Source organism: Theropithecus gelada, chromosome 1 (genome assembly GCF_003255815.1).
Source record: "Theropithecus gelada isolate Dixy chromosome 1, Tgel_1.0, whole genome shotgun sequence".
NCBI lineage: Eukaryota > Metazoa > Chordata > Mammalia > Primates > Cercopithecidae > Theropithecus > Theropithecus gelada.
In genome coordinates this window covers 979,672-998,272 of record NC_037668.1, presented here as the reverse complement: position 1 = coordinate 998,272, position 18,601 = coordinate 979,672, and the positions used below count along the sequence as shown (strand labels likewise).

At 38.4% G+C, this 18,601-nt stretch overlaps 2 protein-coding genes across 3 annotated transcripts in view; one reads left to right on the top strand and one right to left on the bottom strand.

Moving 5' to 3' along the window:
- Positions 1–1,774, top strand: part of AKNAD1 (AKNA domain containing 1) — a 40,683-nt gene extending 38,909 nt beyond the window's left edge. The window contains exons 15-16 of one of the 2 annotated variants that reach the window (XM_025384689.1): positions 514–643; positions 1,379–1,774. In XM_025384689.1, the coding sequence (XP_025240474.1) occupies positions 514–643; positions 1,379–1,510 (262 nt within the window). In that variant the 3' untranslated portion in view covers positions 1,511–1,774. The remainder of the gene's footprint in view (positions 1–513; positions 644–1,378) is intronic. The other variant, XM_025384700.1, reaches the window with a different exon arrangement.
- Positions 1,775–8,551: 6,777 nt separating this feature from the next.
- The window catches only part of STXBP3 (syntaxin binding protein 3), a 56,635-nt gene continuing 46,585 nt past the window's right edge, over positions 8,552–18,601 (bottom strand). Inside the window, exons 17-19 of the mRNA XM_025354088.1 lie at positions 17,448–17,533; positions 10,220–10,368; positions 8,552–9,304 (exon numbers count right to left, since the gene is read on the bottom strand). Coding sequence (XP_025209873.1) covers positions 9,210–9,304; positions 10,220–10,368; positions 17,448–17,533 — 330 coding nt within the window. The 3' untranslated portion in view covers positions 8,552–9,209. The remainder of the gene's footprint in view (positions 9,305–10,219; positions 10,369–17,447; positions 17,534–18,601) is intronic.

Below are 18,601 nucleotides of genomic sequence, written 5' to 3'. Positions count from 1 at the left end.
GCAGACTTCCGGCCATCCCTGAGAGAGAAGCAATCACAGGGTAGCAGGCAAGGGGAGCCTGTTTACTTCAAAAGGAGCTGCTTTTATTTTTTGACTGCTTCTGCCTCCTTGGGGTGAAAGCTCACTGGTGCCAGAATGAACTCAATCCAAGGTACCTGCAATTGGCAGTTTTGTGCATTTGTTTTATAAAAATGCAAGGTAGAAAGTTGGCCCCAAAAGAATGAAAACAGAATAAAAAATGTCTTTAGAGTCTTGCCTCTATCTGTACTAGAGGAAAAGGAGATCAGTTCTGGGAGGAAATACCCTCATGGTCATGGCAACAACGTTTTTCTGAAGCCCAGCTGCGGTCAGCCACATGGGAGTATGAGAGCTACGAGGGCAGCGGGTGCACGAATCTGCCCACACCCAAACCACACACATAGAGCCATTACCGACCACAGAGCTGATGTGAACAGGAGTGTGCTTGAGGGTGGCGCTTGACACAAGTATCAATGCAAAGCTTTTGTCTTCCAGAAAAAACCTTCAGGCTTTCATGACCTACAGCTCAGACCCTGTAACACCCTCGCCCCATTTCTACTCCTGCAGGATTTCTGGAAGCAAATCCGTATGTGACTTTGATAGCACTGAAGAAACAAAATCTGAGGTGAGGACTTAGAAAATCATTCGAGAATTCTTGCAGCTGGTAGGTTTGATCTTGATGCCCACAGAACTGGCAGCTCTTAAGTTATTACAGTATCAGGGCTTCAGAAAAAGCTCTGCTAAAGACAATTTTGTGCTCAGCACTAAGCTAAAGACACATAGCCTCAGCAGCCGCATGGTCTGTATTATTCTAAATTGGTTCCAAGGGAAATTTCCTGGAGAAAGTGATTTGTGGGGGGTGCCTCAGCTACAGGATTTCCCCGGCGGGGGGGTTGAAGGCAGTGGATCTGTTCCAGTGACACTGTGATCAGGGTTGCCAACAGTTTCCTATTTCAAATCACTAACTCAAATCCCCAGGCCACGTTCAAATGTTTCCATACGCATGCGCTGTATCCCTGAATACCCTCTCAGTGGTTATGGCCCCCAAATCCCCATCAATGGCCCCTAAGAGCTGTTCTTTTTTTCTCTTTCTCTGCGGCAGAGAAACAGCCCAGCTGGTGGCTGACCTCACCCTCTGATTCATGCTCATCAGTCACGTGCTGGTCTTTTTTTCAATCCCTTTCCCTAACAAATATATTCCATCTCAGACTGGTCTCCTAGGAAACCAACCCTCAAAAACAGAAATAGACCAAGTAGAAAACAGGAATACTCCGAAAATTCCACCTTGTAATGTTTAATAATGAGAGAACCCAAAGCAGTTAGTTTATGTAATTAAAATGTGTGGACTTTTCCTCTGTAGATTTTAAACTCAGCTTTGGATCATGCCCTAAGGACAGCAACCATTTTGAAAGAAACTACAGATCAAATGATTAAAACGATTGCAGAAGATCTTGCTAAAGCACAGAGGTGGAGGAATCGACTGAAATACTAGTTCAACGCTAGGCAACCAAGGATTCAAAAGAAAAAAATGCAAAGAACACTTGATCTTCCCCCAAAATGTATTTTACTTACTACACAATTTAGGAAGATGACTATCTAGAGAAAACACAGAAACCATAAGAAATGGGTAACACAAAGTACTAAAGGAAAAAGAAAAAAAGAAAGGACTTTTGATTCTTAAAATCAAAAGCAACCAACAAGTATTTATTTTAAAATAAATCTATGTTCTTCCTAACTCATAATAAAAGAAACCAAAACAAAACAATGAATTTCCTTTTATCTATTAGTCTGAAAAAAGATGAAAGAACCCTGTGTCAGTGAGGATGGAGGAAACTGGTACTCTCACATGCTGTTGGCGGAAATGCAACTTTTTTGGAAGACCATTTGATAATATCTACCAAGTTCCACAAATTCCAAATCACGTACTTTCAGAGCAGCAGTTTCACCACTAGGAATTTCTTTTATATATAAGCCACACAATGTGGCACGATGTATGTACAGGGAAGGCCACTGGAGCATTGATCGTAACAACCCCAAGGGGGAACTAATCTAAATACCGCCTGTGATGATTCATAAATGACAATACTTTGTAGCCACCGAAAAGAATGAGGTTGGATTATCTGCAAAAGTCAGTGAAAGAAGCAAGATACCTAAGCATATATATAGACAGTTGTAACCTCAGGGGTCTTGCTATGTTGCCCAGGCTGGACTTGAACTTCAAACAATCCTCCTGCCTTAGCCTCCTGAGTGGCTGGGACTACAGGCACACACCACTGTGCCTGGCTCTTCATGTGTGTATTTTTTTTTAAAGGGCATACATATTTTTGGGAAAGATATCTAAAAATCTTAAGTGAACCTCTAGTAAAGGAAACTGGGAGTTTTGGGGGAGAAAGGGGTTTTTAATCTTCTTTTCTGTACCATATGAAATTTTTACAATATACTTATAAGTCAACATTATTTGTTTAAAGATCTCTTGAAGTCAGAAATATGTGAAAATAATAGCCTTAATGAAATTTTGGAAAAGACAATTCATTAAAACTGTGTACCAAGGATTAAGTAAATTTGTAATGTTTCATGTAGACCAGAGCAGGTTTTTTTTTGTTTTTTGTTTTTCTTTCAGAGCAAGCTTTCGCTTTGCTTCTTTAAGAGTGATGTATTACCTCCTTAGTGACAGCACAGCAGGGTATTGGCTCTTTCGCCCTTTCCTGAAACTTCTGATATTCATTCACCCCAGACATTCAACAAATGGTTTCCCGACTCCCAGAGTTTAGCTCAGTGGTCAGGAGGGAGTTGAATCTATTCCCACTTTAGATTTTCATGCCAATGTGGGCAGTTGGTATTTGTCTAGCTGGCTGGAGAATGGACTATTTTTAACTTTGGGGTTTGTAAATTGGTTGAGGGTACCCTGGAAGAGATAAAGCACAGGTCAGTCTGAAAATACCTCTGACTTTATGGCCAAATTTACTTCAAGCTGTGGCACTGTAAGGAAGATAGCAAAGAACTATGGGTGATATTATAACAGAAAAAACAGAGCTTAAACTGTGTATGTTCTATTAAATAAAACGTATGGGAGGTCATTGTTTTTGGACTAAGCTCCTGCAGGAGACCCCAACAGACCAGACCAAACTAGAATGCAGTCACTCATGCTAGGTGCCACGTAATCAAACTGAACTTTAAAATAGGCCAGTTTTTTTTTTTTTTTTAAACCCAGAACATTCACAGTATCCCATTAGAAGGGGCCCTGTCAACCTGAGCTGGCATAAGGAAGTCCCCTCTGCTTTAACCCATATAAAGACACCTTTTGTTCCTTGTTTCTGTTTTCTTCTGCCTTTTCTGCCTATAAAGCCCACTCCTGTGCTCAGCCTTTCTATTTCATAGATGGGATGCTGCCTGATTCATAAATTGCTAATAAAAGCCAATTAGGTCATTTTGTTTTTTTGGCAGTTCCAAGGGGCTTCCAACATCATTACATACCTAAATTTAATCACAACTTGCTAATCTGTTTTGTATGTCAAGTACCACTATCTCATCCCCAAGTTTAAAATTACATACTTCTCTGGCTTGAAGTGTTCTTATATGATTAATTCGTTCTTAACCTTTTTTGGGCTCATTTTTTGAGAATCTGGTGAAAGCTATGGAGTCTCCCTTCCCCCATGCTTTTTCTTCTCGTGGAAGAGAATACATTTTTAAAAGTTCATGGACGCCCTGAAACAAATCCATGGAACCTTGGTTAGAAACGTCTACCATTAACGAGTATTTCTAAATCCCTCAAATTAACATTTATAGAAATTGGCAATTAAAATCATTGTTGATTTAAAAATGTGGCCCATTTCTGCTTTATCAAACCATATTCTAAATGTAATTTTCCATTTCCTTGAAGATCAGGGGTCATGATGAGTAATCACTGTAACACGACTAATCTAAGAAATAGCAAAAAAGGGCAGGCAATGCCCTTAAGGAGTTCTAGAAAGGCACTAGGCTCTGATTTACAAGGATAATTTTATACTTACTGATTCTGTAGTCTTGGCCATCTCCTCCCTCATGCAATTCTTGTGTCAATTCTTATGACCTCTCTTCTAATTCTGTTCCAGTAGTAAACCAGAAAAACAAGCTTGTAAAGTAAAAGTAATGGTACCCCTAATGCTGGGGGTCAAGGGCTCAGCATTGCCTGAGGGCGGTGGTGCTGTAAAGAAACACCCGGCAGTCTCCAGGGTGCAGAGGCCTCTTAGTATTTACTCCAAGGTCTAGCTGTGCTCTGGCTGCTTGAAGCTGCCAGCAGGATGCAATGGGACTCTCTGTAGAGGGCTTTTTATCATCTTTTAAAAATTTTTTTATTTTTATTTATATTTTTTGAGACAGTCTTGCTCTGTCGCCCAGGCTGGAGTACAATTGCCGGACCTTGGCTCACTGCAATCTCCACCTCCCAGGTTCAAGTGATTCTCCTGCCTCAGCCTCCCGAGTAGTTGGGATTACAGGCGCCCACCACCACGCCTGGCTAATTTTTGTATTTTTAGTAGAGACCGGGTTTCACCATGTTGGTCAGGCTGGTCTCCAACCCCTGACCTCAGGTGATCTGCCTGCCTTGGTCTCCCAAAGTGCTGGGATTATAGGCGTGAGCCACTGCACCTGGCCTATCATCTTTAAGAGAAAGCTCTAGCTATCCCCTTTAGTTAACTATTAGAGTTTGCAAAAGAAATCTCTTCATTTTATCCTTTCTATTGTAATCTTGCTGTTAATGAATTATATAAAATAGGCCTAATTTGTACTAAACATGAGTATGTGTTTATATTTAATAGACAAAACATTGTTTTGGTGGTAAAACTTTTCCTATAGGAGTAAGACATTTCTTGCTCCTTTGATTTTAGGAGAAATCTGCTTGCATCCCAGTAGGACTTACAAAGGGTACAGAATAGCTAGGGAAGAACTGAGCTATGGAGGTGTCATATCTTACACAATAAACTGTGGGGTCAGGCCCTTTGTTGCTCAAATCCAATAATTTTGAGACCTTGTAAACTCCTGTTGTGACCCTGGAGCAGTGGAGGCGAAGGGTCTAGGAAACAGGATAACAGGATTAATAAAGATCTCTGTATTTATTTACTAATATGGTTGAAGAATGTGAATCCACTGTTTTATAAATAAAGCACATTTCAACAGGAAGCAAAGCTGTGTTTCAGAGACAGTGAATAAATAGTTTCCGTTGGTTGCAACAACAAAAAAAGTCTTTTCCTGGGTCTTGAAATCAAAACCTGTAATTTTTTTTTTTTTTTTTTTTTTTTTGAGACAGGGACTCATTCTCGCCCAGGCTGAAGTGCAGAGGTGTGATCACAGTTCACTGCAGCCTGCACCTCCTTGGTTCAAGCAATCCTACTGCCTCAGCCTCTTGAGTAGTAGCTGGGATCACAGGTGCGTGTCACCATACCCAACCTTTTTTTTCTCCTTCCTTTTTTTGTAGAGATGTGGTCTCACTACTTTCAGACTCTTCACAGAGAGAGAAAAAAAGAAAAAAAGATGTGGTCTCACTATGTTGCCCAGGCTCATTCCAACGCCTGGGCTCAAGTGATCCTCCTGCTTTGGCCTGTAATTGCTAATTCTATGGGGGAAAAAATCAGCTCATACCAGAATTTATGTGAGATGATGTCTTATGGCTTCAAATTCATACGAGGTTTAGTAAACAAAAGGTCTCTGCAATTCAAAGCTTAACATATATGTGAAATATAGGACCCAAAGCATCTGATATCAGTGTGATCAGGATAAAGTGGTTACTGAGATGTTAAGTGATCAAATGAATAAACAGCCCAGTGTTTGCTGTCATCACACTCTTAGTTCCATTTGTTCCAGGCCATTGGATTAATCTAAATACCTATTCTACACATGTCCTAACCCTGGAGAGGGAGTTACTGAGGCATACAAAGATCTCAGATAAAATGCAGACACCAAAAACTAGTCCTCTTACTGGAGATACATTGTTTTCATGCGTAGTTTGCAAAGAAGGCTGTTTATTGCGCCAAGCCCTTCCTTTCCATGCACTGATCCACACCAAGTTACATTTATCTCTTGGGTCTCAGTCTCCTCAGTTTTAAAATAAAGATGATAATCACAGTACCTATGCTCACAGGAATACATGAGCAGATGGAATGAGTTAATAATAGAAAGCACTAAGCATTTGTATATTATTACTTTATTATCAATACTTAGTAAAGTTATGCGATTAACATATCAAAAGTTGGCCAGGCACAGTGGCTCACACCTGTAATCCCCACACTTTGGGAGGCTGAGACAGGAGGATTGCTTAAGGCCAGGAGTTTGAGACCAGCCAGGGCAACACAGTGAGACTGTCTATACAAAAAAAAAAAAAAACAAAATTAGCCAGATGTGGTGGCCCATACCTGTAGTCCTGGCTACTCGGGAGGCTGAGGCAGGAAGATCACTATGGCCCAGGAGTTCAAAATTCCAGTGAGCTATGATCACATAACTGTACTCCAGCCTGGGTGACATAGCAAGACCCTGTCTCTATTAAAAAAAAAAAAAAAAAAATCAAAAGTAAATTTTCTGTATCCCTACCCATTTGAAAAATAATCAAAGATTCAACCCACAATGGAACTACAAAAATATTTTGACAATGTGCAGTAACTATATGAAGAAAATGAAGATTCTGAAGGTTATAAAGATTTAAATGAAAAGACATTCCACATTCCTGAATATCAAGTTTCCATATTATAAAAGATGTCGATTTTTCCTAAATTAACCTATAAACAATGCTAATCCTATGAAAATACCAAAATAGCTTTTTTGGGAACTCAACAAAATGATACTAAAGTTCACCTAGAAAAATTTGATAGAAAATTTCTGAAAAATAATAGTAATTGAGGTGGATGGAATAGGAACTTCTTCCACTACATATTAAAACATACCATGAATTGAAACAGGGAAAAAGAAACACAAAACAAACTGTACATCATTAAAAGAGAATCCAGAAATAGACCACGATACAAATGGAAATTTAGTCTATGATAATCGTGGTATTTCAGTTTAGTTGGGGAAAGAGAGATTACCCAATAGGATCTGGTATAACATCTGGCTGTTTAGAAAGGAGTGAAGCTGGGCCACTATGAAATACTTTTATCAAGTCAGGGTTCCATGCTGGAAACAAACTCTAGATATTTCAAGCAGAAAGGCATTTAATACAGAGAATTAGGTCCTTACAAAAATCATTGAAAAAGCAGTAGGAGCAGAAACTGGAGGCCCACGATCATTTTACCATCTGTGACCCAAAGGACAGGAAGCTGGTGCTGCTGCCACAGCATTAACTCATACCCATGAAGCAGGTGACAAGACACTAAAATGTGGAGTCTGGTTGCTACAAACAATTCTTGTCTGCAGGAGCTTGTCTGCTGGCATAGTAGATGGCCTCTGCCTCCAAATCTTGACCAAGTGCACATCATTGGTAGAATGTAAACTGTTCAGACCTTATTTTTCTTAGAGTCTGAAAAACTTCATGTTTAGCCTTTCGTCCCCTGTGGTATGGGGTAAGGAGGCATGGGACGCCATGCCAAGTGCTAAGAGACAATATCTAGCACACGTTCTTACACTAAAATCTATTCCAGATGGGTGAGTTACCTGTAAAAAATAGAATGAATCTATCAAAATGTTCTAGAAGAAACCATGCGTGAATTTATAATCCTGGAGTGTGGAAGGTATTTCTAAGCAGCATGTGAAATTCAGAAGTTAAAATGGAAAAGTGATGGATTTATCTACGTAAAAATTAAAAATGGGCCAAGCGCAGTGGCTCACGCCTGTAATCCCAGCACTTTGGGAGGCCGAGGCGGGTGGATCACGAGATCAGGAGATCGAGACCATCCTGGCTAACATAGTGAAACCCTGTCTCTACTAAAAATACACTAACAAAAAGCAAAAAAAAAAAAAAAAAAAAAAAAAAAACCCACAAAACATTAGCCGGGCATGGTGGCAGGCGCCCGTAGTCCCAGCTATTCGGGAGGCTGAGGCAGAAGAATGGTGTGAACCTGGGAGGGGGAGCTTGCAGTGCGCCGAGATTGCGCCACTGTACTCCAGCCTGGGTGACAGAGCGAGACTCCATCTCAAAAAAAAAAAAAAAAAAAAAAAAATTAAAAATGGGTATCTGTTAATATTTAAATGCACAAATCCCTTGACCACTGCTAGGAATTTACATTATGGAAATGTCTGTGTAAGTCTGCAAAGGTATGTACCCAAACAATGCAGCATTATTTATAAGAGCAAAACTCTGAATCAATACAACTATGGTCTGCTGTATGACAGAACACTATGAGGTCAAGTAAAAGAATAGATTTGAAACAAAGATGTTCCCTTTGTTTAACAAAACACATCTGCAGACATATATTATCTAACCCTACACAGAGATTACATTATTTTTGAAAAAGTCATTAGGAGATATCTCGGTGGGAGTATTACGGTAGATTCCTTTTCTTCTTTGTTACTCTAGAACTTTTAAAATTTCTAACTTTCCCCTCTCCCCTACAGAAAAAACAAACCAGAATAATTTTTTAAATTCTATATTTATTTTCTCTTAGAATGTTCATGATTTTTGGTTTTCTAATTTAAACATACATGATTTCAAAATTATATAAAATTGTGTTCTTTAGAAGTATGTGGCAAAATAGTATACACTGTGAAATCACTCCATTTCTATTAATGACTGAATTATTTTGCACATAAAACAAACTGAATTTTAGTTGAAAGAAAAACTACACTTAGAGGAAACAATTCTATCATACATACACATTTACAGTTTTTACTTTTACAATCTCTTTATTTAAAATCATTCTTTCCCAAAAAACTATACTTTAGCATGAGATGTTTAGATGTAAGTATCCAATGGGTAATTAGTATGTACATAGGTGGTTGTGAGAAATTACCCACAACTCTAATATATTCTGCTCCAAAGGTGAAAAAATTTCCTTTTAGAAAGCATTTTAACATTTCTTCTCATCATCTACAAAGCAGCAGCAATATTTAAATTATCAAAAATGACAAATCCAGTAATACATAATCATAAACAGTTCCTTAAGAAATATATTTGAAAAGCCATTATTCCATAAAATATTTACATTGTTTAAATTACATGACAGCAACATTTTCTTTCTATTTTAGTTCAACATATTAGTAAGAATCTCTAAACCCTCCAAAAAGAAAAGCTATTCATCCTTAATAAAGGAGAGTTTATCCTTGGGTTTATTCAGCATCTTTATATCATCCAACAGCTTTTTGGGTGTTAAAATATGTGTAGAACCTGGTAGGAGAAAAGAGAATTTTTCAGAGGCCAGCAGTTAAATCAGTTTTCCTTCGCTTAATATGTGTTGTCCTTCAAGTATGTAAAGTGCAGTAGCCTGGCGCAATGTAACAAAATTTCTCCTGAAATCTGCCTACACTGCAATATTTCAATCCTTCTTCACCATTGAGCATGCTCAGTAACTGTGCAGAAACAGTGGCCATTCCTAGTGCTTTGTCTACTTTGTGCTAGACATTGGCACACTGAAGAGCAAAACTGGGGATTACCCTATCCTTAGCACTACAACAGTTATTGTTCGATAATAGAGACCCACTAAGCAGTGCTGCAGGTCAAGGCTTAACACACAGATCCAGCACTTCCATGGGTCAGGAGAGTTTACCTATCATTGGCTTTGACTGAAATTCTTATTTTTAAATTTTTTGTAGAGACGGAGTTTTGCTTTATTGCCCAGGCTGATTTCAAACTCCTGGCCTCAAGTGACCCTTCTGCCTCGGCTTCCCAAAGTGCTGGAATTACAGGCCTGAGCCACTAGCCTGGCCTGAAATTCTTAAAACTTAATTCCACACAGGCCTTGCCAATGTCATGTCCATAGCCACAAAAAATTCAAAACATTTTTTAAGTAGAAATGTATTTGTACATCAAAAACTATTTAATAGTTAAACAAATGTATAGAACATACTATTTTAAAGGAGCAAGCGCCTTTTCCTCAAATAAGCATGTTTGAAAATAAAACTATCAAAAACTCAACCAGGAAAAAAACCCCAGCACACATCAGATAAAACACATTCTATGGTTAACAATTTTTTTGCATTAAATTTTGTCTCAAATGTATAACACGAGATAACATTTTACATGTATACTTTTGCATTTAGAGTTTGTGTTTAAAAACAGAAAAGAAGAAAACAAAAGTCTTACCAATAATAACTTCACAGGATTTATGTGCCTGAGAAACTTCATAAGCACAACGCATTTCAGAGTATGTAATCCCTCCAATTACAAAAACAATCAGCTTTGACCCATTTTTTCGGTCTTCTAAATAATTAGCTCTGGGTTTCTGGCGAGCACTAAAAAGTAATTTTTTAAAAAAGTCAACATGTTATAAATATTTCCAAAGCCATAATACTTGTAGACTTAAAAAGCCTAACTTAACCAAACTTAAACTTGCTACCAATTACATTGATTTTTTTTTTTTTTTTTTTTAATTTGAGACAGTCTCACTTTGTAGCCCAGGCTGGAGTGCAGTAGAGTGATCTTGGTTCACTGCAACCTCTGCCTCCCGGGTAATGGTTCAAGCAATTCTCCTGTCTCAGCCTCCCAAGTAGCTGGGATTACAGGCACATGCCACCATGCCCAGCTAATTTTGTATTTTTAGTAGAGACAGCATTTCACCATTTTGGCCAGGCTGGTCTTGAACTCCTGACCTTGTGATCTGCCGACCTCCCCAAAGTGTTGGGATTACAGGCGTGAGCCACCGTGCCTGGCCCAATTACACTGATTTTTAAGGAAATGACTTAACCATAGTATGACTAAAGCACCAAGAGTTAAGTAGAACAGCACATTTCAAGAACAATTTTAACAAATCGTGCATAATCTGGCTGGGCATTTTAACCTATAGAGTAGAGCTAACACCCTCCCTTATTATTTCATAAGAAGAAATAATATACCTGAGAAGTCTGCAGCTTCTTGAAATTAAAAATTAGTGGCACTGAAAAAGGAAAAGGTTTTGAAGATGTGAAGGGGAAAGGGGCAAGTATTACTTTGGAACTGATGTGTATTCGATTGTTCCTTGCTGGAATGGAATTCAGGAACCTATGATGGTAGGAGGTCGGCTGTTAAGAATTAGACCTGGGTTTCTATTTTTATTCTGCTTGTTTTTGATTCAGTATGACTTTCAGCAAGTTACTTAACTTCTCTCTAAACCTTAAAGGCTGTTACAAGGATGAAATGAAACAATGTACAGAACACACTAAGTACAGAATCTGGTGTTAGGTAAGTACTCAATAAACAGTAGTCATTACTTTTACCATTCCTCCTCCAGATTGCTGTAGATCCCCAGAGTCCCATACAGTAGCCACTAGCCACATGAGGCTATTTAAATTTAAATTAGTTAAAATTAAATGAAATAAGAAATTCAGTTCTTCATCCATACTTAGCCACATATCCAGTACCCAATAGCCACATGTAGCCAGTGGCTGTCATACTGGACAGTGCCAATATAGCACCTTTCTATCACTGCAGAAAGTTCTATTGGCTAGCATTGCTCTAGATCATAGGAATTACTTTTTTTGTTCACAGGCTCCACTGGTAAAAATTTTTAGCTTTTATTTGAAAAGTAAATATTTCAAAATAAACACATCCATTTATAAACAAATATATTAACGTGTAAATGACATATATGTACTAGTATATATTAGCAAAACTTAATTTCTTCTTCTTTAGGTAAAAGTAAGTACCCAATGGTTCATTTTGTTACCTACTTCGAGAGTCACTGTTCTGGGTGACCTAGAACGCCTTGCAATATAGGATCTCATAGCAAATTTTTGTTTTGTTAGAGATGGGGTCTTGCTATGTTGCCTAGGCTACAGTGCAGCAGCTGCGGACCAGCACCATCACAGGACACCACAGCCTCGAACTCTTAGGCTCAAGCAATCCTCCCACCTCAGCCTCAAGTAGCTGGACTTACAGGTATGCACCACTGCACCCAGCCCCACAGCAAACTTTTAATAATGTTCTTGGCTGGGTGTGGTGGCTCGCGTCTGTAATCCCAGCACTTTGGAAGGCTGAGGTGGGCGGATCACGAGGTCAAGAGATCGAGACCATCCTGGCCAACAAGGTGAAACCCCATCTCTACTAAAAATACAAAAATTAGCTGGGCATGGTGGCGCATGCCTGTAGTCCCAGTTACTCAGGAGACCGAGGCAGGAGAATCGCCTGAACCTGGGAGGCGGAGGTTGCAGTGAGCCAAGATCATGCATTGCACTCCAGCCTGGGTGACAGAGCAAGACTCTGTCTCAAAAAAAAAAATTCTTAATCTAGCCTTTCAGATGATTGCTTCCATTCATTACCTTAAAGAATGAGGTAGTGAACAACAGGAAACAAATTTTAAAAATTAAAATTTTCCCTCCCCTTTGAAAGATGAAACAGGAACAAGACCCACTCTTGTTCCCATACAAAGTCAAGGACATATTAAAAACATAACTTTGGCTTAAAAACTGTTTCAACAGACAGAAATAGGGTCAGAAGGCAGACGAAAAGGAGACAACACTGCTCAAAACAATTCTAATAATTTCTAAGCTTCTGAATAGCAATTTTAGAGCAATGGGATTATATTTAATTTGTTTCACATATGTATGAAGACTGAGAGATATAAAGATAATTAAATCCCTAGATCCTGAAAACTTCCCTCTAAATAGCACCAAGGAGCACTGATTAAGAGCAAACATGTTTTTAAAGCATAGCTGACAGTAAACAAGTCAGAGAAATCTCCAGGGGCTATTGGTAAAAAGGAAGCTAAATACTAGAATGGTAAACTGAGTTGAGGCTTGGTCTGCCTTGTGGAGTCTTTTCTGATCTTAGCAAACAAGGGGCCGACCCCTCGGTACTGTGCAAGGTAGAGACTGGGAGCTGACACCCGGCATAAGGTCAGGACACCCTCCAAGGCAAGGGGAGATGCAAGGAAGCTTCTCCCCTGATAATTTAGCCACAGGCCTGTCACATAGAGTCTTAGGTGTTAATTATATATACTACCTTCCTGGTCTGAGGAAACCCAGACTGAGAAATTAACACAAAAAGAAAAAAACCTCTAATCTGGTAAAAGCACATGCAAAACCTGCCTGAAGGGACCCGCTCTCAGTGCTGGCTACCAAAATAAACTCAACATTCAAAAGTACAAAACACATTTGGAAATAAGTAACTATGAGTATGCAGAAATAAAAGACAGCAGAACTGAACCCAAAGAGTGTAAAACAGTGAAATTATTAGATATAGACTACAAATTAGGTATGTTTAATATGACAACAGACAATAAAGTAGGATAGAAAGTATGACAAAATAAGAAATAACAAAAAGTCCAAGCATGTTTAAAAAAGAAATGTGAGAACTTCTAAAACGGAAAAATAAAGTCACTGAAAATAGAAAAAGAAAAAACAGCTTATACAGATGAGACACAGGGTAAGAGAGACCTAAAGAACTGAAAACTAAATCTGAAGAAAAATTTCTAGAATGAAACACCAGCAGAAGAAATAAAAAAGTATAAGAGATTAAGAGACATTATGACAGAATAAGATGTTCCAACAAAACCAAGACTACGTAAGTGGCAATATTTGAAGAATTTATGAAAGATGTAAATCCTCAGATTCAGGAAACAAATGAATCCCAAAGAAAGAAACAAAAATAAATCCTCAGATACACATAGCACAGGGAATACACAGAACCAAGGACGAAAAACAACCAGAGAAAAAAGGCTAATTATTCACCAAGGTACAAGAGTGACAGAAAACACGACCCCTCCACTTTCCCAAGAGCTAAAGTAGAACCCTGGAAACAGCAGAATATTTTCTACAAGTGTTGACTGAACATACCTCAGCTCTTAGAAATTCATAGCTGGCTAAGAACAACGACCAAATGAAGGAACGAACAAAACTGTAGACTACCACCACCAGCCAGGTGCGGTGGCACACACCTGTAATCCCAGCACTTTGGGAGCTGAGGTGGGTGGATCACAAGGTCAGGAATTTGAGACCAGCTTGGTCAACATGGTGAAACCCCATCTCTACTAAAAATAGAAAAATCAGCCAGGTGTGGTGGTGCACACCTGTAATCCCAGCTAGTCAGGAGGTTGAGACACGAGAACTGCTTGAGCCCGGGAGGCAGAGGTTGTAGTAAGCTGAGATGGCACCACCACACTCCAGCCTGGGCAACAGAGCAAGACTCTGTCTTGGAAAAAAATAAAAAAGACTACCACCAACAGACCCACATGAAAGGATACACTTCAGAAAGAAACTGAGCCCACACAAAAGGGGTGGTGGGCGATTTAACAGGTTCACATGCACATACAACTGAATTTTAAAAAACCAATAATGCTGCTTAGTAATATGGGGAGTAAAAAAGATACGAAGTGAACAAAAATGAAGTATTATAACATTTAAGGGGTGCATGGTTTACATCCAGTTGGTCTAAGGTTCTTGTATTGTTCAAGAGGAAGGCAGGGATACTCATTAATCTTAGACTTTGTTGAGTCAAATATGTGCAGTAATAAACTGCTACAAGAATATAAATAGATAACATAATCTCCAAACCTTTTGTAGAAAAGGAAAAAATAAAACTAAAGAAAAGTCCTCAGTCCAAGGCAAGCACCCTACCCGGATACACGTAATAGTACAAGAATGCTCACTGCATACTGTTTGTAATTATGCCAGTTTTGAGAGAGCCTAAATTTCTATCACGTGGAAAAGAGATGAATAAATTGCTATACTCATGTAACTATATACAAACTAGCAGTGAAAATTTATGCACGTATCAGTCTGGAATGAATTTCACAAACATAATGTGAGGGAAACAAAAAAGCAGACTGCAGGAGGACACACAATATGATACTACATTAAGTTTAAAAACATAATATAGAGAGCACTTGTGGTCATGGCAGAATAAGGTGGTCAGGAGATTCCCCTCTGAGAAAACAAGTATATACATGTATGAAATTGTGGGGGGAAACAAAACAAAACAAAACAAAACATTTCAGGTTAACTGGAAACCATAGGTAGACAACAAATTGAGAAGCATTTAATCTTGAATATCTGCTAACGTATCTGGTAAGAATGGTGGTGGTGAATATGTAACCTTCTATCCTGGGCTGCATCTAACCCTCACTGCTCTCCCAGCTCAGTCAGAGAAAAATTATAGCTTTACTGCAAAATTGGTGGAAGACTTGATTCAAGGTGGGGCAGTGAGGCGAGTACAAAATCCTGCAACTTTGCTAGGTGTGGTCTCAACTTAGGATGGGCAGCCAATCAGGAACAAACAAACAAACAAACAAATAAATAATTTGAGGCGGAGTCTCACTCTGTCACTTGGGCTGGAGTGCAGTGTCGTGATCTTGCTTACTGCAACCTCTGCCTCCCAGGTTCAAGCGATTTTCCTGCCTCAGCCTCCTGAGTAGCTGGGATTACAGGAGTGTGCTACCATGTCCGGCTAATTTTTGTATTTTTAGTAGAGATGGGGTTTCACCATGTTGGTCAGGCTGGTCTTGAACTCCTGACCTCAAGTGATCCGCCCGCCTTGGCCTCCCAAAGTGCTGGGATTACAGACATGAGCTACTCTGCCTGGCCAGGTACAAATTTAATAAGGAAATCCCAGAAGTAAAGAAGCCAAAGATAAGCTCTCTGCACATTATTAATGGACTGCTAAACTATGCATGTGTGGGGAAAACCTGAGAAAGTCCAGGAAAAAAAATGAGGGAAAAAAGGGCTGGGTGCAGTGTTTCATATCTGTAATCCCAGTGCTTTGGGAGGCTGAGGCAGGAAGATCGCTTGAGCCCAGGAGTTCAAGACCAGCCTGGGCAACACAGTGAGACCCTGCCTCTACAAGACATTTAAAAAATTAGCTGGGTGTGGTGGCACATACCTGGAACCCTAGCTACCTGGGAGGCTGAGGTGGGAGGCTCACCTGAGCCGATGAGTTTGAGTTTATAATAAGCTACGATCATGCCCCTACACTCCTGCACTCCAGTGTGGGCAACAGAGAAAGACCCTGCCTCTATTTAAAAAAAAAAAAAAAAAAAAAAATTAAAAAAAGGGAAGGAGACTTAAGAACTGCCTATTTTGGAATGCAACCCCTAACCCCACACTCAGCTTGATCAGTAGAGGATGGAAGCCAAACAGGCTTGAAGTGTCTGAACAGATAACTGATTGACCTCTAAACTACACAGACATAGGGGCAACCACTAGAAGCTAAGACAAAAAATTAAAATTTTAAAAACTCAACAAGGACATCAGTGGCTACAAGAGAGCAAGAGAGAAAGATTCCATAGTTTAAGTCCACACAAATTACTAAAACAATTTGGAGTTGCTATAATACATTATCGAAAAGGTCCAATTTTCAACCAAAAATTAGTATACAAAGAAACAGGAATGTGTGACTCATACTTCGGGGAAAAAAAAGACATTCAATAGAAATTAACCCTGAGTAGACTCAGGGACTTCCAAGCAGTTACAAATATGATCAAAGAATTAAAAAGAAAAATATGCTAACAAGTTAACAGGGAATCTCAACAGTCAGAAATGGAAATAAAAAAAATCAAATGGAAATTCTACATGTGAAAAGTACAATAACAAATTTTAAAAAGATGAAAGAAAAGAGAGCCTCAGTAACTCACAGGACAATGTTAAACCCTCCAACTTGTGTGTAACAGGAGTTTCAGAAGGAGAGGAAGGAGAGGAGAGACAAAGGGGAAGAAAAAAATTTGAAAAAAATAATGCCTGAAAACTTCCCAAATTTGATGAAAATTATTAACTTGCATATTTAAGAATCTCAACAATCCTCAGGTAGAATCCTCAGGTAGAATAACAGAGAACTACACCTAGACACAACACAGTTAAACGGCTGAAAGCCAAAGATCAAGAGAAAATCCTGCAAGATATAACTCAAGACACTGTTTAGGATACAAACATATGTAGAAAAATTATAAAGACATACAGGCAATAAACACCAAATTCAGGACAGAAAATAAAGGGAGAATAATAAAACCAGAGTGTGATATACAGGAAGCTTGAATTATACTTATAATGATTTAGTTAATAAACTGGGCACTGGGCATAAGGGTACGCATTATAACATTCTCTATCTTTTTAAATGTTTAAAGTACCTCAACACAAAAATAGTTATCAAAAAGGATTAAAGTCTCTGCTATGTGAAGGAAGAGGAGGTGGGGAAGGAAATACTTACTGTTTCATGAAAATATTTTTTATAATAAAGTACATAAAGTACATTTTCATATTGCTTATCTGGATTCATTTAAAACAATTAAAAAAAAAATACAGGATTGTATACTTGAAAGAAAGTTGCCAAACATGAGTTATCTGTGTACCATTTTAAATTATTAGTCTGTAGAACGAAAATTTCATTGATTTTCACTTATAGATTTTACCTTACAGCTCCTGAACCATTCCATACTGCTGGACACTGGGAACAATATGGCCATTCTTTTGAATCTAATCTATTATCAATAGCATCCTAGGGAAGGAAAGAGTTAATTCCATCAATAAAATCGTAAATTGCAGGACTTTGTTTGGCATAAAGGTCAAAACTTGCATTTGCAATTGAGGAACCTTAGACATATTTAGTATAAGATTAGCCTTTTCTTTGAAACTTGCAAATCTTACTTGCTTCAAAATTAGTGAAATCATTTACCGATTAAACCAATATTTGCTGCATGACTCCCTTTCTTCATTTGGAGGGTCCCCATGCTGTTATAAGTATTTCAGGCACCTTATCAGAGCTTTTAGTTCTATGGTGCCAGGGGTTTCTAATCATTATTCCAGTCCTGACACACTTCTAAAGCTTTGCCCTTCATAGCTACTACTGCTATGGCCTAGGGGTACTCAAGACAATCCAATGGGATATGGGAAGTTTTCCTTTTCATTTTATTAAAATTTTCCCTTTTATCAGTGTTAGATTTTACGATTATATATATGTATATAAATATACTGTATACATAGATTATATTTTATTACAGTAATGCTTAACTTATAAATCAATAGGTTCATGCTCACATTTCTTTATGGTTAGGTATGCATGAACTGAAAAGTATGGAGACCACTGCTTTACAGCATGGTAGTACAAGTAGTATTAACAAGTGGGCACATGGATTGGGCACAAAGTACTCAGTAGTCCAAGAACATTTCAGTAAGACTGCAAGAAGGGAGGAAATCAAGTTTCAGGAGAAATTCTAAAGGCCTAAGATTGTCATGGATCCAAATGTGTATTTTCTGAATTTAACATGCAAATCCTTGTTAAGGGGTTCAAGAAAGTCATTTCTTATTTTACAAATACTAGCCATGGTAAACTGATCAGGAATATGTTAAAAAAACAAAACAAAACAAACAAACAAAAAGAAACTAGCCATAAGAAACTACTTAGTTCTACATCATCCTTGTGAGAAAGAAAAAAAAAAACCTTATGTTACAGAAAACAAAGTCTAAATTCTTTAGATTTTTCATATATGTTTAAGCATGTGTGAATGACATAAAATTAGCCAAGCAAAACAGAGAAATCATAGTTATGCACTGTACCAAATTAGCT